This window comes from Patagioenas fasciata, chromosome 23, assembly GCF_037038585.1.
Source record: "Patagioenas fasciata isolate bPatFas1 chromosome 23, bPatFas1.hap1, whole genome shotgun sequence".
Classification (NCBI taxonomy): domain Eukaryota; kingdom Metazoa; phylum Chordata; class Aves; order Columbiformes; family Columbidae; genus Patagioenas; species Patagioenas fasciata.
This window is the reverse complement of record NC_092542.1, coordinates 868,650-894,830: the sequence shown is the minus strand read 5'-3', so window position 1 is coordinate 894,830 and position 26,181 is coordinate 868,650. Positions and strand designations below refer to the sequence as shown.

Here is a 26,181-nt window from a genome sequence, read left to right as displayed (position 1 = left end):
GAATAATTATCCTCTCGGTTTTGGGGAGTGAGACACAAAAGTTGCCCCCATTGAATACACCACACGACCTGGGCTTGGTTATCTGGACACCAGTTATCTGCATCTTCCTGTTACTTGAACTTGGGCCATATATCCCCAGATCTATTCATTAAATGGAAAACAGGTGCTATTTCAAGAACCTCAGCTCTCTGGATTCATTGAGTTTTCCTTGGGGCACCTGGTCAGCTGGGGTTTCCATACACCAGCAGCACCTTTGGAGCACCAATAAGGAACCGGTTTCTTTGGTTTCACCACAACTTTCACAGCTGAGCACTAAAAGCGGCAAGAAATGCGCCGTGTAGAGCCCCAGTTCCTGGAAACAGCAATTAGTTCGAGACCTTGGGTTTCTTAATTCCCGGGCCCAGGGGAACCCCAAGGTGAATCGGTTACAGACAGCAGGCTCAGAACCCACAGGGAAAGCGAACGACCCATCAGTGTTTTTGTCATCTCACGAATTTTCTGTGTGCTTCTGCTCCCTCTTCCTAATTAGCCGAGATGAACTGTCCTGAAACTCTGAATCCTCACCTGCCTGCAGGTCGCTCTGTCTTCCGTTTATCAGATGAAGAATTCTCTCACGTCCCCATGTATTTTTCATGTGTTAAGCTTTTACAGCTCTAGCAATTACTGTTTTTTAAAATGAGGCAGAACGAAGGAGAATACAGAATGCGATGTCTTGGGCTCTTTCAGGGAGGAGGAAAACTTCAAAGTTGTTGTGTGTGTACATTACAAAGAACTGGAAATCCCTTTCTTGACTTGTGTGTACAATATCCGAGGCAACCCTGTGATTTGATTCAAGCGTAACTTTTTATGGTTTACTGTTTAATTTAAATCGGTGCGGTCCGAATGACGTTACCAGTGAAAAACGAGCTTTTGTTGAGATAAACGCCTGCCATCATCCCGAAAGTCGTCCTCTGTTTTGACGTCCGTGCTCCGCGTCGCCGTGTGCGGTGATGAGATGGTGCTGTTGGGCGCAGCTGATGGCGCTCACAGAGCTCGAGGGTGGGAGGGGGCGCGCGGGGCGGAATTGGCTCTGTCCCGTGTTATTTGGGTTGTCCTCTGGGCAGCAAAGCTGCGCCCACAAAGCAGGGGTGGCCGGAGCGGGGAGCGGGGCCAGTGCTGCTTCTTCCCAAGAGTTCTCAGCCTCTCCCTTTGCACAGACCTTGCTCTGCCGTGTGATCCAGACGGCGTCCGAGACTCCGGTGCCTGTTGCATCCGGCTGCTCTGCAGAGCAGGAGATGCCTTCGTGGAGATCGCATTTAACGAGCTATGCAAACGGTCTGCGTGTAATTACTGCTGCTGTTGGTTTCTCCAGCGAGGCTTTGTGCTTACGGTCAGGGCTGTTGCACGTTCAGCTGGAATGAAGCTGCCGTGCCTGAAAGACACGTGGGTGGCGCCGCGGTTCTGCAGCCGCTGCATCGCGGTGCGGAGCTGACACCCGGGTGCTGGGCTGTGCTGGGAGCGGGAGAGCGGCTGTTACAGCGGGCAGGGCGTCCGAGGGCTCGGCTGCGCTCAGACGCGCTCAGGGAGTTCGGCCTCGCCGGCACAGCTCGTGCGAGCAACCGGGCTCCTCTGCCTCGCAAACGGAGCAGGGCCTTCTGCTCAAAACCAGCCTCGCTTCGTGTGATTTCTCGTGTTCTTGAGATGTGATGGAAAAGAGAATGAGAGGGTTATTTTTCCGGGACACAGCTATGTCTCAGTAACAGCCTTCCCCGCAGCTCGCTGATGTTTTTCCTGCAGATCCTTCATGAAACCAGATAATACGGTTGCACGACGGCGGACTCAGAAACGCAGACACCGGTGGAAAAACTCCACTCCAGACGTGTGGCTTGAGTGGGAGCGGAACTTCAAAGATGTTCTTTCTTTTAAAAACGTAGCGATGTCTCTTCCTCTCCCCTCGGCCGGGCACGCTGGGCTCCCGGGTTCTGTGTGCCCGGACGTTTTGCTGAAGACCCGCACGTCCCTTTGCGGGTGGGAGGGATGCGGGTGGCGGGGATGCTGCTGGGACCACGCAGCAGTCAGGCACTTGCAAGTGAGCTGAGTTCTCTGATCCTGCAGTCATTCAATAAAGAGCCCTTAGAATTTGACCCCGGAGCCCCTGCACATCACACACCCGCATCCTGTGCGTGCATGAGGGTTTGGAGATGAGAACAGCGTTTTTCTCTCCGTATCATCCAGCACTTTTGAGGGTGGGGAGCTGGCTCCAGGCTCTGCCAGAGGACCTGTTGTTTGGACAAGAAATTCACCGTTTGCAACACGAAGTGGCTGTGGCTGTGTGTATGTGGAGCTCGGCCTGCGGCCCTGGAGCGGGGCAGCAGACCAGGTGCGTTGGCTGGGCTGCTGGTCCCGTCGGTTCTCGGTGCCGTGGCCCGTTTGTCTGGCACGTTTCTCATTAACTCTTCGTCAAAGCACCAGGAAGCCTGCTTAATTGCGGGCAGAGCGCTGAATTTATGAGTTCATCTAGGCTTCATGTCCACACATTGACAGAGGTGTTTCTCTGGATCAAGTCTTTTTCTCTTCATTTCGTGGCAAGAATGGACTTTCTGTTTCAGTTACTTCTCAAAGTCATAAATTGTAGCAGACCCTCCCTCCTCTTTATTTAAAAGAAACACAACAAAACTTCATGGCAACAGTTTATTGCTCTAAATCAGCTTGTGGGTCATTAAAGCAAAAAGGAAAAAGAAAAAAAAGGGAAAAATCTCCCTCTAACTCCTGCCAAATAAAATGCGCCCGTCAGCCAAGCTGTCAGAGGCGGATCCTGCGACTATGGGATGAGAAGGTTTATTACACTTCGGGCTTGTGGGGAGGGCTGTTACGGCAGCAGGACGCGGGGTCGCTGGTGGCAGAGCCGCGCTTGCTCCGTGCGCGCTGGGAATCCATTAAGGCAACTGACGACAGATCCCGGCGCCCCCGCCCAGCGCCGAGCGCTGGACGCTGCCCATTAAAACCTGAAAGGAGCAGCCCGGCAGAGCGCCCGCGAATTGGAGGAGCAGGAAACCTCAAATGATGTGCAAAAAAAATTGTAAACGTTCGAGAGAATTTTTCCATAACTTTCGCTTCATAACTCAGCATTTCTGATGGTAATAAATTATGAAACGGAGGCTTTGCGAGATCAATGAGCCTTTTGGATCCCGGTCCCGAGCGCTGTTCCGCAGACAGCAGCTGAGGCTGCGGGGCCCTGGAACACGACAACAGTTTCCTTTGGCCCGTGGGGATGAGTCTGAACCACAACAGGGCCCTGGCTCGGGATCCGCGCGTCCCTGCCACGGGCCGGGTCGAACCCAGAACCAGACAGACGGGAAGGGGCGTTTGTTTAACCGAGACTGACGAGGAGGACGGGGAGAAGATGGTGAAGGTGGCTCTGTCTGAGCAGGGTGGGACCAGGGCCCGTTACCGGCCAGGAGGGGAGTGGAGCTGAGGTGCTTGGATGAGCTGTTGGACTTGAAAACAAAAGTGATGGGAGGTGCCCTGGGTTAATATATAAAGGTATATATGGAACTCACAATGTGCAACAGGGGGAAAAAAGATGAACTTGGGTTTTGGCATTCATTGAAAAGGAAGCCGCGAGCGATCCGTGATTGGGTGGGCGGGATAAGATGGAAGGCTGATCAGAGGGAGAGGAGGCAGAGGAAATGTCCACAATAATTAACTTTACGAGAATGCCCACGGCTGCAGTCCAGATGGGAGCTCATTTCTCCAGCAGGCGTACGAGTGCACGTCCGTCCCCGAGCACCCGGGTCTGACCTGGGACAAGGTGGGACAGGGACTCGTGTTCTGGGTCCGGGTCTCACGCAAGAGGCAGGTAAAGCGCCGTGTCCTGCGCTGGGCTGCAGTGCCAGCACCTGGTGGAATGAGGCTTGTAAAAATGACACCGATCACTAATTATAAATTGATTTTCTCTTTCCCCCCTCTCCATTATCTTCCCCCTTCCTTTCCCCTCTCCTTTTCCTCTGATAACCTCTTTTAATGTCTGAGCCAAATCATCCGTCTCCACTTCCTCACCGATTTCAGAGGGCGCCGGAGCGCAAAGTGCGGCGGTTACGGTTCAGCTCCGCCAGGGCGGATTCCTGCCAGTTACATGTGATCCTCTGTCGTTGTTTTTGGTGGGTTTGTTTGTTTGTTTGTCTGTTTTCCAGTTGCTTTAATAGAGCTGGAAGCGGCTGTTTTGACGAGGCCATCCTGGATCGGGTGTTGAATGTGCTGAATGCCCCTCGCGCAGTGGCCGCGGGTGGATCCCTCTGCCATCCCTAATTTACCCCAGATAATGCTGTTTGCCCCCCTTTTCTTTCCCCACTTGATCTTCCTCAGAGCACCAGTTCTTCTTAGCGCTCGTTGTGCTGCTTCTAGCAGATCTATGAGAGTGAATGCCCGCGTGTGTTCCGAGAGCAAACCTGCACACCGCAGATCTGGCTTGTTGCTGACAATGGCTTGTGAACAGTTGGTCTGAAGAATTTCAGCAGAGGAAATTTCTGATTTCCTTCTGGTCTAAACTGTGGAGATGTGGTAAAAGGTTGCAGTTTGTTTTTCTGGAGTTTTTTAAGGTGGGAAGAAGAGGGACTTAGAATATCATTCTGTGAGTGCACATTTCACGGAGGAAAAAATACATATTGCAGACAGTAATTTGTGTCTGGGGTTGGATATCTCAGTATTTTTTAAATTGTGTTATGAGTTTCATGTAGAAGATCAGAAAAGAGCGTGTGAAGCTGATCTGTAATTAGAGGTGTGAACCACAGAGCGCGGGCCCCGCTGGGCCCGGTCCCGCTGGGCGCTCAGCTCAGCTCAGCTCAGCTCAGCTCAGCTCAGCTCCGAGCGCGTCTCGCGGCCCGAGGGCAGCGTCTTCGCCAGCAGTTTGGCACCGTGTGAACAGACACCGGAGCATCCTAGGAAAGGGCATTGCAGGCATTTGCCAGCCTTGGAGATACCGCCTGCTTGTCTCCCTTCAGCCGGCAGGGAAGGCAGATGCTGTGTGTTTGCAAATACTGAGATTTTTAGAGAACGACTGTCATTTGAAGGCAGGGTTTATAAGACTAGCCTGTGTTCTTGTAGATAGTATCTCACTTTCATTTTATTCCTATGATAAATTGCAAGTATCTAATGAGTACCCAGCTGCCAGGGGCGCTGGAACTGGTAGTTTAACCTGTACTTCGTTTGCTCCTGGGTCGCGGGCACACAGGAGAACGTGCTGTTATTAATCAGGCAGATAATGCTCAGTGGAAGTTAGAAAGCTACATAAATCTGGACTTATTCATCAAGGGTTTATAGCGAGTAAAACCATAGACCGGCCATTCTAAGCACCTTTGCTAACAGTCTGTTCCACATGGTTGCGTCCTATTGTGCCCCCGAGCTTCCAGCCTGCTGCAATTGCAAAGGAAAAGCGTGTTAGCAAAAATCCGGGGAGATTCCCTGCCTAAAAATGGTACCTTCTATTCATATGCATATCGGGACAGGAGAACTCGCAGGATCACCTCGCTGTGGCTCAGCTGGCCAGGAGAACTTGCTGCCTTTTAGCAGCTGTACTGCTGGTGATATTCCGCCCACTCCCTTCTGCTCCATAACATGTTGTCTTCCAGCTGCTGGGATTCCCAAGGTCCCTATTGCTGACGCAGACCCGGCCCGTTCGAGAAGGGACAGTCATACTCGAAGGGCTCGCGATGCCTTGAGCTATTTACGGGCTGCAGAGAGCGTGTGTGAAAAACAGGGGCTGAAGTTCTCAGGGTTTCATGCGACCTCTTTCTCGTTTTGATCTGTGAGATTTCACACCCCTGTTGGGTTTTCGAGCTGCACTCAGATCAAACCGCAGGGTCGGAGGTGATTTGTGGCGGGACGCTGTGCTGAGCTGCTGAGCGCCCTGCAGGGCCCTGCAAGCAGCTGGGGTTTGGGCTGAATTCTGGCTCTTCCCAGGGCGGACCGAGTGTCTCCAACAAACTGTTCTGGAACACGGGAGAGGTGTCCGGGAGATACCGCTGGGAAATGGAACAGGCTGTTGGTAAGCCCTGGAGTTTCCGTGTTGTATTCCCGGGGTGACTTCACTTCTCCGCTCGCTGCTGTGTAAATGAGTGGGGTGGGAGGTCCGTGGGCTGCTGCTCGTTCAGACCGTTTTAAACTATGCGATGTACCCAGAGTGGCTTCCAATAAACAGCAGAACGTGGATGGTTCCTCCCGGTCTCGTTTTCCGGACGGTCTCTGATCGCTTTCCGTCCAGTGCTGGCCGGGCCATTCTGCTTCGTTAGTTAATTGGGGGTCAGTAAGGCCAAGACAAGTACTTTAATCTCAACAACAGTCAACAGCTTCAGTCACCCTCCATGTTCCTAGAAGCTCCCTGAGATAAAACAGAAGTTGTTATTTTAGCTGGAGTAAACTCCGTGGAGCTTTTCAACCCGCGTTAAGAACGCTTTAAAAAACCTAAAATTATGAATTCCAAACTACCTTGACTTGGCTTCCTGTGGCGTCACCGCCGCGCGCTTTGCTCAGAGTCCTTTCCCGCGGATCCCAGCACAGGAGGGTTGTTTCTCCCACCAGTTCTGTCCCAACGAACACCGGTTCTGGGAGGAAACGCGGTGTTTGCCGTAGGTCGGTGTGTTTGGGGCCGGGGTCTCTGCCGACCACGTCGCTCCAGCACCTCCCGGCCTGGCCTGACACTTGGATTTGCCGCCATCGCTGGGTTTTGATCGTTCCTTTGTTCCTACCTTTTCTGTTTTTCTCTGCCTTGAAATAGGTGGGAAGGATTATGGTATCCCATGAGATTTTGGTTGAATTAATGAATGGCTAGTAAAGCATGCTAAGAGCTTTTGATGACTGAAGGACCTTGCGGGGACCCGGGGCTGGCGGGGCAGCGGGGAACCGAAGGGACAGGCGTTTCCGTGGGGCGCAGGCCGGCTCGCGAGCAGGGTCCGGCCCGGCCACCCCAGCACCAGGGGCTCTGCCTCATTCCAGGGGCAGCCTGTGCCATGGTTAAACTGCGCTTTGCTGAGTGAATTGTGAAATGGATCTTTGCCAGCGTTGGTGTGGAATGCAGAGCATCATTTCTGGTTCTGTGCCATCAAACTGTGCTATCTTAGGAATTAAAACATGCCAAGTATCTTGCTGGTAAAACAGTGCTTCTCTTTAGACCACAACCATCTCATTAACCTGTTTTTTTTTTCACACCTGCACTCGCTTTGGGGTTTTATTTGGAAGGATTCCTCTCTTGCACACTGGCCAAATTTTACATGGGATCCTCTGGTGTCACTGCTGTGGTTCTGTAAGCGGAGGCACCATTCATTACAGCGCTTTTCAAAGCATCATTTCCCAGCCCTGTGGGAAGTGACCTGTTCTGAAAGTCTACTCAAAAAAGGAACGTGATTTTTTATGTATGATAGAAAATGACCTTGCATGAAAGGGTAAAACAGATGGTGTGAAGATGGGGCAGTCTAAGGGCCTTACCATTTAAATTAATCCAGTTTGGAGGAGTTCTGCGCCTTATTACTTGAGCTGGTGTGGATGCTAGAACTGTGCGTGATCCTGCACCTGTAGCCCGTGGACAGCTCAGGCGCACGTCCTCGGAGGTCCTGCCGACCAGGAACTGCAGATTATGCCTCAGAGCTGATTTTAGTCTTGTCACGTGCATCTTTATTAATTACACACACCATCCCGCTTTCCTATTTCTTGTTTGGCATCCTGCGCTGCAGACAGTTCTGGTTTCTGTCTCGGTTCTGTAGCCATCCCTTGGTGTCGCATGACCAAGCGTTTCTTGTCCTGTCCCCTGCAGGTCGCTGATGAGCTGGGCACGGAGAAGTTCGGAGTGGACGCCGGGCAGAGCGGCTCCGCCACCTGGCTCAAGTTCATCCGCGGCAGCTGCTCCTGCGAGGAGCAGAACCTGGCCCTGTGCCACCTCAACGACCAGGTAACCGCACAGCCTCGCCGGTCCAGCCCGTGTGTGGGGCAGCACCGAATGCGGTGACCAAGGGGCTCATCCCTAAAACCCCCTGCGCTGATGGGATCCTCTGGTGCGGGACTCCGTTTGTGGTGGGGAGGATGGTGTGAAACACAGGTTATGGTAACAAAACACAATGAGACAAATGGGAACCAGTCTTGGTGTTTTGTTGCCATCGATACCGTAGGAATTCGCTGTGAGGAGCGGACAGAGGTGGCAGAGAGGGATTCCACCCCGTGACCCTCGGGACCGAGAGGGGACGCGGTCTGGGAGTCCCCTGAGGAGGGAGAGAACTAAAACCTGCAGTGAAAGTAAAGACCTTGCAGTAACAGATCACCCACAAAGTAACTGAGCAGCACTGTGAGGATGAGACCAGGACAAGCTTTAATCAAAACCGTTTGCTTTTCTGGAAAAAAATGAACATGTTTACACGGGGAGACCGTCCGTTGCACCCCCCCAGACCACGTTGTGTTCCTCACGCTGCTGTAGCTCGGGAACGTTCCCAGGGCTCTTCAGGGGATTTTCCTGGATTTCTAAGTAACGGGCAGCAGGGTCTGGGCCTCGGAACGTGCTGCTTTCCGTTTGGTTTTGTCCTCCCCGAAGTGCAGATTAAAATGCTGCTATTTAGAAAGACGTCAGTTCATATATTCATTAACTATATTCCAATCGTGAAACCAATTTTGACACGTAAAATAATGTTAGCCAGTTTTCTTTATATTTATTCTTACTTCATAGGTATTTGAAAGGAACAGAAGATCCTTGATTAACCGAGATAATTCTGTTTCTCAAGGAGGACTGGAAAAAAAGTGTAGAGAAATGAAATGATTTGCTAAATGGATCTGGAAAATGATACATGACTCCTGGGTTATATTTTCATGTTGCTACTGCTGCCTTCATGGGGCAAACACTACAGCAGTTTAGCTGTTCTTATTCAGGAGACTAATCTTAAACAGCGTATATGTAATAAATATAATAGCCATGAGCTTGCTTTCGGAATGATAGCTGCTGCTTTTGTTTGTGTTACATATATTGGAAAAAAAGAGCCTAACAGGAGCTACAGTGGTGGAAAAAATAGGGCCTCTGTTTAGTGAGTCAATCTCGCGTGCGCATAATGGAGATATTTTATGTGTATTTTACATACGCGTTCTGTGGCTGTTGAGGATTCCTAGGTGTGTAACACAAAAGAGGAAATAGAACAAAGGGAAGGCGACCCCAGAGGAGGAAAAGCGGCTGAACGGGAGCAGAACGAGCAGCCCCGGCCGGGCCAGAAGCAGCGGCTCCCGGCTGCCCCGAGCAGACGCGGCCGGGGCCGCGGAGCAGCAGCAGCAGCGGCGCTTCCCGTGGTGTTCCTTGCATTTCTAGTGCAGGTCACTGTTCACAAGACAAGGACGTAAACCAACCGCTTTGGGGCTTGTTTTGGCTGGTTTGCCCATCAGCTCCGCTGCCGTGGCTGCAGTTGGTGGCTGGGTTTGATCTCTGGGCAGACGCTGCAGCTGTTTTCTCAGCTCTCTAAAGTGCTTTTTTCCCCAAGTACAAACGCGTTGCCGCAATGAGGTGAAGATGAATAGTGGCCGTAACTCGAACGGCAGGTAAACAGGGCTGTTTCTTATGAAAGATACTTGAATAATGAGGTAATACCGGGACGGACTTTTCTCACTTGACGTGTTTCATCTCCATCTATTGCCCTGGTACTGAAACACCACGTTGTTTCTGGGCTGTCTGCCTCAAAAGCACTTTTTCTCAAGGAAAAGATGCACAGAACCTCAGTTGTATTGTCAGCTATTCTATATTAAATAAAACTGGTAGTTAGGAGAGGTGCCCTTTTGTTGTGAGAAATAAGAAAAGGTAACGTGTGGAGTTTTTGTATAAATTATGAACATAAATGATTCATGAACGTAAATGTTCTGATGTGTTAGTAAATCCCGTTTTCTGATGGCGTATCCGGTAGATGTGAGGATGGATGTATCTTCAGTGGGAGAACTGGTTACAAACCAGCAGAAAACCGTGACGAAAATTGCACCAGGGTTCTGGCAAGCGCAAGGCCGGGTTTCTGTGCGGTTTGGGACACCTTGTAAATCACAGGCAGTTACATTTCAGTTTGGGTTTGTGGCTGTGCCGCTGCTGCTGGTTTGAAACTCTTGTTGAGAGATTTTATGCCCGTTCTGCTGGGCAGTATTAATCTGTTTGCATGCAAGATATTAATCTATCTCAATTAATTTGCAGAAGAAACTGAGGGGGTTTAGAGCATGCTTAGGATGAATGGAGACACCTGCACAAACCAAACGCATCGCATTGATCTCACTTTACCAAAAAGGGCTTTTTCAGGTCGGGGCTGCGGTGTCGGGGTTGATCTCAGCGATTGTCCCACCGGCCCCGGGCAACGCCGCAAACCCCGGTACAGCCCCAGCTTCCCTCGCTTGATCCGCGCCGGGGGAGGCGGCGGGCGGGACGCGCCGGGGACGGGACGGGACGGGACAGGACGGGACATCGCGGCCGCTGCCGCCGGAGCGGCCCCGGGACGGCGCTGCCCGCGCCCCGGAGCGCACACAGCTCAGGCGTCCCGACCCCTCGGGCTGCTCCCGCGGCCCCGCTCGGCACCGGCCCCGCTCGGCACCGGCCCCGCTCCGCACCGGCCCCGCTCCGCACCGGCCCCGCTCCGCACCGGCCGCTCGGCGGGGACCCCGCGGCGGGCGGAGCCTGCCCCCTGCTGGGTCGGGCGGGGCGCGCCGCGGGCCCGATCCCGCTCCGGCCCTGCTCCCGCCCGCTCACCGGCAGCTCCGCCGCCCTCGCCGGGGCCGCCCGCAAGTGGCATCGCGCCGGCAGCTGCGGCAACTTTCGCTCGGGCTTTCCCGGGGAAAGCTGCGGGTCCCGCTGCGGGCGGGTCCCCGTGCGGCTTCCATTACGGATCCCGGTGCGGGTCCCGGTGCGGGTGGCGGGCGCTGCCGGGGCAGCTCGGCCGAGCCCTCCCCCAGCGCTGCCGAAGCAGGAGCGGGTCCGGTTGCGGGGGAACAGCTCGGGGGAGGCGGCGGGAGCTGCTCCCGGAGCCGGGCGGGGTGAGCAGCGACCCTGGTTACAAACCCGCGGGACCGGGACCGGTCACTGGCGCGCGGTACATGGTTATTTTTATGTTTAGTTGCAACGAATTATTAATCCCTTGGGAGTTTCCCGAACTCGGTCTGGAGGAAGAGCTCAGAGCCGGGATTCTCGGGTGCCCGGGGGGCTGCCCCGGGCAGCGGTGCCGCATCTTGGGGCAGATTTCGGCTCCTGGGACGGAGCGGCCGAGCCGAGAGGAGCCCAGGCAGCTGCGGTGCCTCCGGCGCAGGGGGTCCCAGGCCTCTCACTTCCATGCAAAGGGAGAAAAGAGGCTCTGAGAAGAAAAATGCATCATAGTGACTGTATAAAGCAGCCCACACAGATGTTTAAGAGTTTTGTGTCTTCCCCATAAACAGCAGATGGGCAGAAACTGAGCGGCAGCTAATTTGGGGAATCTTTCTGGGTAAACTGTAGGCGATATCCTGAAAAATAATTTTGTGCATTGCTATTAAAGGCGCACTTTAAATGGAAGGTGGACGGGGCATGCGGCTGGTACATGGTCTGGGGGGTCTGCTTTGGTTTCCGGGCGTTGTGACAATGGTGCAGAGGGGGGGCGGCGCTGGGTTCTGAGACCCAGGTCCTGTGGGGATCAGGAGCTCTGAGCAGGGTCCAGCTGCTCCCTGGGCTGGTTCAGACCGTGGCTTTGGGGGTCGGATCCTCAGGCTCCGGGTGAGAGGGATCCACAAACAGCTCCGTGCGGATCTGCTAATTCAGCGCTCTAATCATCAAACCAATTTTGGCTGAGAGAAGCAGAGACTTGAATGTGTCAATTCCATCAGTTTAATCGTCCCTTTGCTATAACAAATACACCAAGCTTATGGGAGGCAGGGAAAACAATGGGAAGATTTTGTGTAATTTGAAGGAGAGAGGCTGTTACCATAAATACTGCTTTATTGTCCAAGGCGAGTGAAATGCTGACACACATGGAGGAAAATAAAGGCAGGAAAAAAGAGCTCTCAGTAGCAATTATCACACAAATCAAGTGACAGCCTCCCCTATTAGCTGGAATAATTTCAGTTATTGGTTAAAATGTAAAGTGCAAGTCTTTGCATATTTAACATGTGTCTCAATTTTTGTTTCTGATTCCCAGATCTATTATAAAGTTATTAAAGAAATTGAGCCGGGAGAAGAGCTCTTGGTGTGTCTGAAGGAAGGTGGTTATTCCCTCGGGAACATGGCGCCCAGCATGGAAGGTAAGGCCTCGATTCACCAGACAGGACCTTTCTGCACCTCTCCCAGCAATCCTGGCCGTGCTGAGCGCCCAGCCAGTGCTGCCCCTGCTCCGGCGCCTGCCCCTGCTCCGGCGCCTGCCCCTGCTCCCGCTGGCAATATTTGTGCTGATTTTCACTGTTTCTGGTGAGCTGCCTCAGCCATTGATAGCGAGCGAGCTTTTATTAACCTCAAGCCATGCAACAGGTTAATTTGCTGCTTCTCTTTGAGGGACGTTGTGGTTTTCAATGCGGTTGGAGGTGCCTTTTGAATTCCCAGGGTCGCTGTGTTTCTTTAGGTTTAATAAAAATGGGCCAAATGCTTCCAAGGCCAAGCAGAGGGTGGAATTATTGTGGAACAGAATTAGTGTTGCCGAATGTGGGCCCTGCAGTGCTGCAGTGGAGCTCTTTCGCTGAAGGTCCATTGGTGCAGTGAATGACCGGAGGGCGCTGGCTCACGGACACGTCAGGTTTGGGATTCTATTGTCAGTGTTCCCCCAGAAAAGTTCACAGTTTTCCCAAGATGAGCACACAGAGATGAATGATTTGTGTTCTCAGTGATGGAGCAGCACACGCCTTTTCTTTTTGATGTCAGGGAGAAACCAGAAAGAAACCTCACGGCTGCTTCACATCCCTGTTTCTAATTGGCTTTTCTTTGAACGAGCAAAAAGTGCTCCTTGTTTTCCAGCTCCGTCATTCTGTAACATTTATCTGTGTCTTCCTGGTAACGTTTAGTGCTTTTGCCACATAATTGCTTTCAAATTATAATAGGCCAACATTAAATATTTGACTTCTTAATACTTTCTACTTTCGGTAATGCTATCTTCCTGCTGCCTCGCACCCCGTTTCCATTCTGAATTAAGAAGAAAGAAAATGCAAAATTGTTCTACACAAAGATAATTATCATAAAAGTCTTTTCTCGCGCCCAGCGGAACGCTGCAGACCCCTTATCACTGCAGGAATTTGGAGTAGGGCACTTGAACTCCTTTGAGATTCAAGTCTGGTAGATTAGCATGTAGATGCCACATAATTGTGTTCCCCTTGGTTTCTCTGAAAGCTATTAGGCACTGATTTATTTTTCTGTTACATTCCTGCTTTGTCCTGAGTGTTGCTGATGGAACTTCAGATAGACACATATAACCATAGATTTGACAAACAAGACGCAGAGAACAGGCAGCAATTTTTTGTGACTGGGTTTTTCTTTTCCTTTCATCCCTTCTCCCCGTGCGGCGCTGGAGCAGCAAACCCTGTTTGAAGGGCCGTGCTTCATTTGTGCTGCTTAACCAAAGAGGAAAACTTTAATGAGAACTTGTTCTGAAGGGCAATGTTGTTATTTTTGCTGCTTGAAGAAGGAAAAGAAAAACTGTAATGAACCCGAGGTCTGCAAACCTGGTGTGTGATATAAAGACAATAAGCAGATACCAGATGGTCTCAGCTCGGTCCTGAGCCTCCTCGTGGCGACACGTGTGGTCACAGGGCTTTTCATCGGGGTTTGTCAGTTCTCTGATTCTTCTCTTCTTTGAATGTTTCTCTTTCCAAACCCTAATATTCTGAAGCACAAGCATTTCTTATCACCCATCTTCCCTACCTGTGTACAAGCTGTGGTGTTGGTGATGGCAGAGAAATGTTACTGGAGCACGAGCCTGTACTGAGCAGATGGGGTTTGTTCAGTTCAGTGATGTGCGAGGGCCGGAGCTCTAAAACCTCTGTAGCTCTGAAAGCATTTATCGGGTTAGTGCGGTCTCTGAAGCAGGATTTGTTAGTGCCAGCGACACCCTGAGCTCAGCCCGGTGTCGGAGCCTGTGCAGGGCGACCACGGGCCAGCCCTCAGTGCACAGAGACCATGGGCTGACCCTTGGTGCACAGAGACCATGGGCCAGCCCTCAGTGCACAGTGACCATGGACCAGCCCTCAGTGCAGAGCGACCATGGGCTGACCCTCGGTGCACAGAGACCATGGGCCAGCCCTCAGTGCACAGTGACCACGGGCCAGCCCTCAGTGCACAGTGACCATGGGCTGACCCTCGGTGCACAGTGACCACGGGCCAGCCCTCAGTGCACAGTGACCATGGGCTGACCCTCAGTGCACAGAGACCATGGGCCAGCCCTCAGTGCACAGAGACCATGGGCCAGCCCTCAGTGCACAGAGACCATGGGCCAGCCCTCAGTGCACGGTGACCATGGGCCGGCCCTCGGTGCACAGTGACCATGGGCCAGCCCTCAGTGCACAGAGACCATGGGCCAGCCCTCAGTGCACAGAGACCATGGGCCAGCCCTCAGTGCACAGTGACCATGGGCCAGCCCTCAGTGCACAGAGACCATGGGCCAGCCCTCAGTGCACAGTGACCATGGGCCGGCCCTCGGTGCACAGAGACCACGGGCCAGACCTCGGTGCAGAGCTGACGGGTTGGTGGGTGACGCGGAGCGGTGGTGGCGAGGCCGCTCCTCAGCCCGTGTCTGGGTCGGGACACCCGGTGCCATCAGGTTTGTCTCTTCTTCCCCCCTTGCTGCTCCTGTGCCAAGAATCTTTTTGGTCCATAAACATGATGAAATCTTAAATTTTGCTGGGTAACGTTCATGCCGCTGGTGCAAGGCCAATGCAATAACAAGACATCTGATACTGGAATTCCCCCCCCGCTCATAGTAAGTAGTTTGGATTATTTTAATGGTAGGTGATACGCGCTCTGCTGATACTGCTGGGTAGTTCTTTGTATCCTGATTTCCAGGGTTCCCTCCCCGGGGAAATAAAACACCTGAGATACACATTGGTTCTATTCTGCCAAATGCCAGCGGATAGGATTTCTCTAGGGAGCAGAGCGGGGCCTGATCCACTTCACAGCAATGTCAGAGTACATGATCTGTCAAAACCAGTTGAAATGGGAGAGATACGGGTATTTTCTTCCCTTAGGTCTCCTTTGTTATTCAAAATCCCTTTTCATCCCCCAAAGGCAAGTGTTGACCCGCGGGATTTTATTTCTTCTCACATCCCTCATTCTGCAGTCCAGGGAATCCTGCAGCATCTCTGTTCTGTTCACCCCGTGTGCAGAGGGGGCGCGGAGCCGCTGTGCGCGCTGCCTGGATGAACAGCAAAGCTTCGCTGGTCGTGTCTCAGTGGTATTTTCTTTTCTAGCTGTGTTTGACTGTTTCCAGTTCGTGGGCATGTCGATACTTTCCGCGTAGGTGTGGAGCACTTTGGGTTTTATCTGCCCACCTCGCTGCTTGTCGCAGCCGATGGGATCTGCTCTTTCTTAGTCACCGCAGAGGCAACTTGCAAACCACAGCCTGAGCTTAACCGGGCTGTGTCGAGAGAGCCGGAGAAAGGAGATCGCTGCCGGGCGCAGGCGGGGAATCGGCGCTCTGGGTGAGACGCTGCCCGCGCTTGTGCTCCTGTCACACTACCAAAATTCACCCTGATTTATATAAAACACCACTTCAGCCCTTAAAGCACAGCCTAAGTGGTTGTAACTGTGCGGCACTTAGGAAAGACAAGTGCATGGGGTGTTTGAACGAGGGTTCGCTGGAAGGCTGCAGGTTCTGAACAGGGTTCCAGGCCCCCGTTGTCCCCTCCCGCGGGGACGGATCCAGCACAGCGGCGGCTCTTGCCGCGTCTCGCAGAGTATTTCCTCCCTTCCCTCTGAGCTAATGTGTTTTACCACAACCTTTCCTTCGGAAACTGAAGTTACCAGAAAAAGAGAATAAAACTAATACGGAACAGAGCCCGGAGGCAGAGGAGGGCAGAGGGGGACGGGGCCGCGCGGCGTCGGGGACCGGTGGCGGCTGCAGAAGCTGCGCGGGTGGAGGAACCCGGAGCCTCCTGACTCCTCGCAGAGGTCGCTCTCCTGGAAAATTTACAGCTCTGAGCTGATTGTTTGGCTTGGCACCGTGGTCAGGATGCTGCCTTGTAAACTTCATAATAGCTGCCCTCTTTTTAATTTGTTTGACCTTGACTACAATAATTTATTATGTGCATTAGATCTTTTTTTTAGAAAAAGCACAACAACAAAGAATTTGGCTCCCTTTCTTTCTTCACGGTGCTCTGGTTTTGAACCCGTCGGGTTTGATGGCGCCCTGAGCTGCTGCTGCTGTGGGACGAGTTAAGAGGATAACATTGTAATAGAAAGACATTTTCTTAGAAAGGAGCTTCCCCAGGTTTGTGCTGTGGCGATTTGCTCTTCCCGGTGTCTGTCGCTGTGGTCTGTCCCTTTCTTCCCTGGCAGCCCCTTTTGAGGAAAAGCTCATTCATAATTTCAGAGGCGCTCATGGCAAACGAATGCGGTGCTCCAGAAGTACCCCAGTGTTTTGTGATCTGCTGATTCTTGTGGGTTTCAGCAGAGTCCGGAGAAAACGAGATCTCTCCTGGGTGTGCGGTGCAGTTCTTTTAATGCCTAAAGTGAAAGCAGCCTGTGAGCACAGCCCACCTTGGGTTCTCTCTGCAGATTTCCTCTTGGTTTGTTTGATAGATCCTCGCAGAATATCACATCTTCTTCACATCTGTTGGGTAAAGCAGACCCCTTGACCCAGCAGTCCAAACCGTCTGTGTGTCTGTTGCAGAAGAGCCCACGTTTCGCTGCGAGGACTGCGACGAGCTGTTCCAGTCCAAGCTGGACCTGCGGCGGCACAAGAAGTACGCCTGCAGCGCCGTGGGCTCCCTGTACGAGAGCCTGAGCGAGGACATCAAGCAGGAGGGACTCGGCGATGGGCAGGTCTACGAGTGCAAGGACTGCGAGAGGATGTTCCCCAACAAGTACAGGTACCGGGACACCCAGACCCGCGTTGCTCCTGCACCGTCCTGGCTGGTACTGGGGGATGTGGGACCAGGGTGGGAGCTGGGACAGCTGATTGAGCTTCCCGTTGTCCACAGGGCTCAGGAAGGGCCTTTTTGGGTTCCTCCAGTGTCATTAGCTATGAGGTGGCATTTTGTTCCACTTTAGTTTCACAGACTGATGCTTTTCATTATCCACTGGTAGAAGCACCCACAGTTTATTGGCAATATCAAGTTTAAATGGTTGTTTTCTGAGTTGCCTGTGAGTTCCTCAGGGCTGTGACAGATGGGTGCTGGCTGCATTGCCTTCTAGAGCATGGGTCCCAAGTATTTCGCTTGGGGATTTTTTCAAGCAGATAATGTGAAGTCATTTCTTCGTCAGGGGAAAGGCAGAGGCAGCAGCATCCCCGAGTGTTCCTGATGGACCAGGTGGGCCTGGGAGAGAATGTCCACATCTACCCCCCCCATCAATCTGCTGCCTTTTGTGTGCTGAGAAAGGCACAAAAACACGGGATCTGTCCGGCCAGCAGACCTAGATGGTCTTGTAATTTTTCAGAAGTTAATACAGATCAAATCAGGAGTGCCACTGGGGAACCCAAATTGAGCATTTAGCAGCTGACTAAATAAATAAATGTTTTGCTAATCCCGGTAGGTACTTGCCTCTAAACAGCGTATTAGTTTGTCCATATTTGCTCTAAATAAACTCATAAATCACAGTTAACAGGAACCTATTTTTGTATATGTATATGAAAGGTATATATTTCTTTGTATGTGTACAAAATTTAGTAGTGTTAAGAACGCCATTTCTTCAGCGGAATGAATATTGCTGCTTTAAACTGAGTGGATTGGCAGTTTGTGAGGGGCATGAGTGTGAATATTGATGATGTGAGTTGGAGGCAGGGAGGCTCTTTGGGGACCAGCGGGCTGGCGGCTGCAGAGATCGGGGGGCGCAGTCCCACCGAGCCCCGTGGTGACACCCACCTGCTGCAGGGCTGCCCTTGTTCCTAGTGCTGCGTTTTAATGCTCCTATTAAAACATAGCCCTGCTTTAAAGTTCCATAGCAGTGGTTTAATATCAGTCTGCAGGGGATTTCAGGCAGCAGCAGGTTTCACGTATGTTTGTCAGAATTCACAGTAAGAAAGAGAGTTCATAACTCAATTAAACTCCACCGAAGGCAGCGAAGGACGCAAAGCTCCTTCCTTTGTTTCTGAGGAACTGGCCTGGGAGGTGCAGCATTTCCAGCGCCCTCGGTACATTTTACAGCACTCGGTCTTCACTGGGATGGTTTCCAGGCTCCAAAGCTGCCGTCCCTGGGTGTCCCCAGGGCTCTGCGGGCTGAGCGGGGACAGCGGGTGGGCACAGGGAGGGAGAGCACCCCGTTCTCTCTCTGAAAAGCCATCGCTGCCCTGGCCCCGCTCCAGCACCGCTTCGCCATCATCATCCTCCTGGCCTGGGAGAAGCTGCCAGTTGGCAGAAGTGGAAATTGCCGAGTTAAGTAATAAAAGATGTCTGACATTTAGAAGTGAAATGTGTTTGCACCTTATCACGTTTCTTTCCAATGTTAAGTTGCTGTGTTCTGGGAAGCCGTGGGCTTTGTGCCCGTGCAAACGGCAACGTGATATTCTCAGCAGCAACAGCTCGTATCTTGTCTCTCCCTGCGGGGATGCCGCAGGACGCTTGGTCACAAAGCGCTCGTTTATCCCTTCAGGAACCTGCGGGGTCAGGTCTGCTTTTACCTTCCGTCTCCCCCTTGTAAACCGACTCAGGTTTTTAATAAGATGTATTATAAAACACAGCGACGTTTTGAGGCAGAATAGGGCAGTGAAATAAATGCCAAAAACCAAAGTGGTATCTGCGTCTCGCTGCCCCTCTCATGGTCGCTGTGCCGCTCACCTGCTTTCCACAGAGTTCTGCAGCGGCGCTCGGCAGCGAGACCTGGAAAACACCCCGGCTCGTGGCTGTTTCTCTGTCACCATCTATAACCTTCTCTCTGGGTTTCAATGACGGTGTGTGCTGTGTGCTGTGTCCCCGGTGCCGGTCCGGGTGGCTCAGCCCGTGTCTCTGTCCCCCAGCCTGGAGCAGCACATGGTGATCCACACCGAGGAGCGCGAGTACAAGTGCGACCAGTGTCCCAAGGCTTTCAACTGGAAATCCAACCTGATTCGGCACCAAATGTCTCACGACAGCGGGAAACGGTTTGAATGTGAAAACTGTGTTAAGGTACGGGGCAGGACGGGGGACCGCGAGCAGCTTTGCCTGGGACAGGCGCGGGGACCCGGGGAAGGAGCCCAGGGGGACACACACCAGCCTGGTTTGGTGGTTTGGCCGTGGTGTGGAGCGTGGTGACACGGGGACAGCTCGGTGTGGCTGTGGAGCTCAGCATCGCCCCGAGGACCTGCCTTTGGGTGCTGGAGCATCTCCCAGGGTGGCAGGTGACGTTGTGCAGGAGGTGAACTCCTGCCCTCCCAGTGCCACAGAATCACAGGATGTCAGGGGTTGGAAGGGCCCTGGAAAGCTCATCCAGTGCAATCCCCCCATGGAGCAGGAACACCCAGCTGAGGTTACACATGTAATGTGTAATGTAAACGTGAATGAGTCCCCCCTCAGTCTCCTCTTCTCCAGCTCCCTCAGCCTTTCCTCCCACGGGAGATGCTCCACTCCCTTCAGCATCTTGGTGGCTGCGCTGGACTCTCTCCAGCAGTTCCCTGTCCTTCTGGAACTGAGGGGCCACAACTGGACACAAGATTCCAGGTGTGGTCTCACAGGGCAGGAGCGGTGATGGCAACAAACGGCAAACATCACCAAGCTTTTCCCATAGACGCTCTTCCCCCGCCGCTCCGTGTCCCCCTCAAGGCGCTTTCTCTCCCAGGTGTTTACGGACCCCAGCAACCTGCAGCGGCACATCCGCTCGCAGCACGTGGGCGCGCGGGCGCACGCCTGCCCCGACTGCGGCAAGACCTTCGCCACCTCGTCCGGCCTCAAGCAGCACAAGCACATCCACAGCACCGTCAAACCTTTCATATGTAAGTTGTCCTGTAACCGCACAGATCCCGCAGGGCCCCCGCTACGAGCTGCCCCTCCGGGAGCAGCCCCAGTGGTTTCATAGGTCAGAGCACAAGATGAAATTCCACAGCCTTTCGTTTTCTTTCTCTTTCTTTTTGCGTGCTCCCTGTTTTTCCAGCAAACATCCACGGCAGTTTGTGCCTTTCCTGGCGAGTTAAAAGCCGCGTCTCCCAGCAGTCCTAGCGATGCCATTTGCTCGTATCTTTTCTTCCTCTCATCTTTTTTTTGTCCTTAATGATTTTTGGACATTCATGTTGGTGATGTAAATAAACAGCTGACACAGCCTGATCGAAGTGTTGTTCAGGGGTGCCTCAAATCCTGTAGCTGTAGTGAAGAATTTGGAACAGTCACAGACACAAGAAGATGTTTTTTAGAAAGAGGTTTTTTTTCCTTCTTTATTTACTGTGTGTTTCATCTGGATAATGCTGGGGAGCCAAATAAATAGCAGATTAACTGTGTCCTCAGTGCTCACTTTAGTGCAGTGTTTCCAAAAGGGCCTTTTCCCCCGAGAGCCGTTCATCTCATCCCTTGTCGTTCTCAGGGCTGTATATTATTTTAATTGACGCAGCACCTATTGGGTTTGGTAACAGCGCAGAGCAGCGGCTGTGCCACCACAGCCCGGGGAGCCGCGGGGGCTCCTCCCGACGCGGCTCAGGCGCAGGACGGGATCTGGGTTGGATTCCGGCTTTGATGTCACGGTAGGGAAGCCACTGAACCCACTTCTGCCTTCTTTTCCCCTATTGCTGTAATGGGAACAGCATGCAGGAGTATCCTGGGAGGCTCGTTTCATTAATGTGCTCTGAGATAATCAGATGGGTGTCAGTGGAGGAAGAAAAAATACTCTTATTGCTCATTTTGATGCAATCCTTCATTAGATGACGGGCACATGAAAGAGATAATTTGGATCTCATAGCATGGCTGCAGCGAGATGAATGATTTCTTCTCATAATCTCCTCACTCTCACCTCATAAGAATTAGGGGTTGTCAGTGTAGATCAGCGTGCAGAGCACCGCGCGGCGGGTCCCGCCGGCTCAGATGTGCCAGGTGGAGCCGCATGCGTGAGCATGGAACCCATTAGCAGGGAGCGAGGAGCCGCTGCTGCGCTTTGCTCTCCCGTTCCTGTGTGGTGGTTGTTACACTGCTACCCTTGGCTTAAAAACATCCCCAAACTTCACAACCACAGAACAGCAAGAGAGGGGCAGGACACAGCGTTATTAAATCGTTGTATAACCAGAGACCTAAACAAACATTTTCCATTTGTCCTTGTTTTAGGAGGAGGGTGTGAGTCCTCATACCTGCCGCGCTTTTCTTTAGAGAATTTTGTTAAGTTTTAATAATCTTTGCTAGGAATTTCAATAGAAGGGACTCCCCCTTATATTTTCGGAGCTGCCAGTGAAATATTCTCCTGGCAGTCGTTTCATGGATGGAAATTCTGAAGATTTAGGAAAAACAAAGGGAAAGTCACACTCGCTTGTACCTGTTGGTAAAAGGCGAGAGGGGGAGTGGAGGGATGGGGACTTTGAGGGGGAGGAGGGGGTGTCAGGAGAACCCGGGTTGGGGTGGGCAGCACGCCTTCCCTCTCCTTGTCTCACCTGCCGTGTTCACAAAACGGTGATAGCAGCAATTCTGCTGAGAAAGAGCTGCGTGGATTCACCGAGCAGCAGGATTTATTCCGATGTTGAAAGAGGCATCGGATAATAGGTTACAGTGTTTTGATATATAGAAAAGTTTGGGTGGGATTTTTTCCTAACTTTGCCTGTTCCTTCCACACCAGCAAAGTCTGTAGGTGAAAGAGGTCATTAAAACATCACGTTTTGAGAGCTCGGTATTTACAGGTTGTTAAAGAAAACATTGATGTAGCATTAACGTAGCATTGCTAAGGTGTCTTAATAACGTAATGCATACAAGATCTCACCCCGCTTCTATTTGAACTGAGGCCTGGCTGGCGAAGTATTTATAGGACAGCCCTGTGGAGCGGTTACCTGCTATTAATGGCACTAAAGAAAGGGTGGGTTTGATTAAATAAGGCAGAGATCTTCTCCCTTCAGCCTTCAATACTTCCTGCCATGCCAGGACTACAGGGAAAGCAGATCAAATAAATAGGTATTATCGTTGAAACGCATCATTATCTTTATTGAAGATTTTAAAGAGAGTGTTAGAGCAGGAATAGCACATCCCGTCAGACTTCTGTGGAGCTGCTTGTTCAGAGGTTCTCCGGTAAGGACGTTTATTGAAGGGAAATGCGTTATTATTGTACTTTTTACCTCTTTTCTTCTGTCTGTGGGGAAAGGGGCTCCCGGGGCAGGGAGGGGGCGGCTGGGGAAGCTCCTCACAACCCCCGGCCAGTTCCTGGTAATTTCATATCGCTTTTGCTGTTGGTTTCTGTTGACGCTTTAGGTGAGGTCTGTCACAAGTCCTACACGCAGTTCTCCAACCTGTGCCGGCACAAGCGGATGCACGCGGACTGCCGCACGCAGATCAAGTGCAAGGACTGCGGGCAGATGTTCAGCACTACCTCCTCCCTCAACAAGCACCGCCGCTTCTGCGAGGGCAAGAACCATTACAGCCCCGCCGGGATCTTCGCCCCCGGCCTCCCCCTCACGCCCACCTCCATGATGGACAAATCCAAGCCCTCTCCCAACCTCAACCACGCCAGCCTGGGGTTTAACGATTATTTCCCATCCCGCCCGCACCCGGGGGGTCTCCCCTTCTCCCCGGCCCCCCCGGCCTTCCCGGCCCTCACCCCGGGCTTCCCGGGGATTTTCCCGCCCTCTCTGTACCCCAGGCCCCCCTTGTTACCACCCACCCAACTGCTCAAGAGTCCCCTGAACCACACTCCGGACGCAAAGCTTCCCAGCCCCCTGGGGAACCCGGCGCTCCCCCTCATCTCCGCGGTGAGCAACAGCAACCAGGCCGCCGCCGGAGAGGAGAAGTGCGAAAGCAGCCTGGAAAACTCCTACCTGGAGAAGCTAAAAGCCAGGAACAGCGACATGTCCGACGGCAGCGACTTCGAGGACGTCAATACAACCACGGGCACAGACCTGGACACCACCACTGGCACCGGGTCGGACCTGGACAGTGATGCAGAGAGTGACAGGGACAAAACGAAAGATAAGAGCAAACCGATTGAGAGCAAGCCAGATTTTGTCAGCAGCTCTGTGTCTGCAGGCTCCAACAACAACACGAGTGAGATCCCTCTGTTCTATTCTCAGCATTCCTTCTTTCCTCCCCCCGAAGAGCACCTGCTGCCGGCCACAGGAGCAGCCAATGACTCTATTAAAGCTATCGCCTCCATTGCCGAAAAATATTTTGGGCCTGGCTTTATGGGGATGCAAGAGAAAAAGATGGGTTCGCTCCCCTATCATTCCATGTTCCCTTTTCAGTTCCTCCCCAATTTCCCCCATTCTCTCTACCCTTTCGCGGAGCGGACCCTCAATCACAACTTGCTGGTCAAGGCAGAACCAAAGTCACCCAGGGACCTCCACAAAGTGGGCAGCACCAGCTCCGAGTCGCCCTTCGATCTCACCACAAAGCCAAAAGAGATTAAGCCAATCCTGCCGCCACCCAAGGTCCTGCCAGCCCCGGCCTCCGGGGAGGAGCAGCCGCTGGATCTGAGCATCGGCAACCGCATCCGGGCCAGCCAGAACGGAGGAAGAGAGCCACGGAAAAACCACATCTATGGGGAAAGGAAGCTGATGGCAAGTGAAGTCTTACCCAAGATTTCCCAGTCTCAACTGCCTCAGCAGCCGTCCCTGCATTACGCTAAGCCATCGCCCTTTTTCATGGACCCCATATACAGGTATTAACATACCCTGCCTTAAGCGTTTCCCTAACGAGCTTGTTTCCTAGCTGGCCTCGCACCGTGATGCAGGTGGGGATGTGGGGTGCTCAGGAGGCGCAGCACCAGTCTGCTGCAGCTCATCATCCTGCTCTCTGTCACAGCACCCTGGATTTTCTGAATCGAAAGGGCTGAATTGAGAGGAGTGCTTATAGTCAGTATGTATAAAGAACACATCCTTATTTTGATAAAGAAGAAACTTGGCCTATTTAAGGACTCTCCCACGAGCCAACGCTAAGATGGCACTTGTGCTGGGGAAATTCCAGAGGTTTGATCCGGTAGGAATGTGGAGTCGAGGGGCTGGGAATGAGTCGGGAGCCCCGGGAAGCTGCGCGATGGCCTTTGTGCCGCTTCACCTTGCTTCCTCCTCCCCCCCTTTGCTTTCTAATTCTGTTCACTTAGAGCTTTTCCGTTCATAGGAACAGCCGTTGTGGACCCAGCCGTTTGAAATGTTTTTAAGTCTGGAGTAACAAGTACTGTGTAAATACATGGTAACGTGTTATTATCTGGATCTCTCCCAGATAGGTTGATTGCAAACTCAGCTTTCTTAGGAGATAACAAGGGGTTTCTAGTTTCCCTTGAAACGGCTGGGTTTTGGGGAAGGCCTGATTCGCTATGTCATGCCCAGAATAAGCTGAACGTGGCAGGCATGTGTAAAGCAGACGGGATGAAGTTATCCAAATGCCAGTTACACTTCCAGAAGGAAGGAATTCAGAAGATGATGTATGGGGCAGACTTGAGCCTTTTGTTGTTTTAGAGCTATTTATAAAAACCCTTTCTAAATGGAAACTGGTTTAAGGGGGGGTACCAGTTTGCGTATTACCCATCTGGGCACTGGCACTGCCCTTGTTCTCCTCCTGTATTTGTCACACAGCAAATACCGTTTGCTTCTTTCTAGCAAAGTCCAGTGAAAAGAGATGTCCCAGACCAGTTTGATTGAGCCATTAACGTGGCAGTTAATTCTCCCTGAGGACAGGCTGCTTCATCCATCTCAGTCCACGGGTTTGACCCCGAGGGCTCCTGGGCTCTGTTGGGTCGAGCAGCCGGTTCCTGGCAGCGGGTGGTTTGTTCTCGGGGTCTGGAGGGTGCCCGGGCTGCGGCGTGAGCCTCGCTGCGATCCCGGGGCTGGACAGACTCACAGACACCGCAGAGCGATGGTGTCAGCACTGGGACGGCTCGCCCGGGTGTTCAAAGGGCTGCGAACGACAACCGGGCTGGAAACACGGGCTGGGAGAACAGCACCTATGTCACTGCCCTGCTGCCTTGTACGGGTGATAACTGTGGGAAAAAATGATGTCAATGTCTAGCCAGGCCAAGGAGCTGTCAGCCGGGACGAGGATTAGCGAGCCCGCCTTGTTGCTGTTGAGAAAGCGTCTCTCGCCGTGCCAGCGCGCTCGGGGCTGATGCTGTTCCTCGCTGACACGCTCCCATCTGTGATGGAAACGGCCACATCACACCCGGGACACGTACGTGTTCTGGCTGGGCCCAGCGTGCCCATCTCCCCCCGCAGGCATCCCTGGTGCTGTGAACAGCCCCGCAGTTGTTCTGGTAGAAAGCACTGCTGGAAAAAAGTAAATAAATGGGAGAGACAGGCAAAATCGTGGAGTTAGCGTAGGATCCTGCCACCTCTGGGCGTTCTCAGTAGGAATGTTAGAATAACATGGGCTCAAAAAGCCGTTGCCAATTAAAATAGCAGCCTCGGGAAAACCGTAAAGGTCCAGAAGACAGATGGAAGTGGAGGATGGGGGCATCGTTTGTTGCATTCCATGGGATGCATATAGTTTTAGTAATATGTTAAAATAGAAAGTCAGTGGTGGAGTTGCTTGTGAATCAGACTTCTGGTGTAATGAGCTAAACAGCAGAGCTTCCAAGTCCCAGCTTAAAAAATATGGAAATATTTGGTTTCTAAACTTCTCTTTATCAGACTCTCTCACATCATTTGGCTCCTTCGTTTTTCTCCCAAAGGCCACTTAAATCCTTGACATTTTCTCCTGGTGATCTAATACGGCGCAGGCAGACAGCCCGCAATCAGCGCGGCTTTCACTCGGCCTGCGGAGGTAATGTTCTCAGGCACAGGGCTCAAAAGCAGCTTAATCCTCTGCTCGCTGCGGAATCCGCTCTGACCAGGACCTTTGTGCGTCGTGTTCCCAGCGCCTGACGTGGGGAGATGGCGCAGCCGCGTGAAACGCCGCGGGTCCCCGGGGCTTGGGGTCCCTGGTGCCAAGAGCCGGCGCGGCCAGGGGCATTTCCCTGGTTGTTCCAGCCCCTGG

The 26,181-nt window shown here is 52.6% G+C and overlaps 1 protein-coding gene across 10 annotated transcripts in view; it reads left to right on the top strand.

Moving 5' to 3' along the window:
• The window catches only part of PRDM16 (PR/SET domain 16), a 306,350-nt gene that overhangs the window by 258,002 nt on the left and 22,167 nt on the right, over nt 1-26,181 (top strand). For all 10 annotated transcript variants that reach the window (XM_071798575.1, XM_071798576.1, XM_071798578.1 and 7 more), the window contains 6 exons: nt 7,784-7,918; nt 12,132-12,234; nt 16,800-16,998; nt 19,083-19,230; nt 19,880-20,033; nt 22,471-23,872. In XM_071798575.1, coding sequence (XP_071654676.1) covers nt 7,784-7,918; nt 12,132-12,234; nt 16,800-16,998; nt 19,083-19,230; nt 19,880-20,033; nt 22,471-23,872 — 2,141 coding nt within the window. The remainder of the gene's footprint in view (nt 1-7,783; nt 7,919-12,131; nt 12,235-16,799; nt 16,999-19,082; nt 19,231-19,879; nt 20,034-22,470; nt 23,873-26,181) is intronic.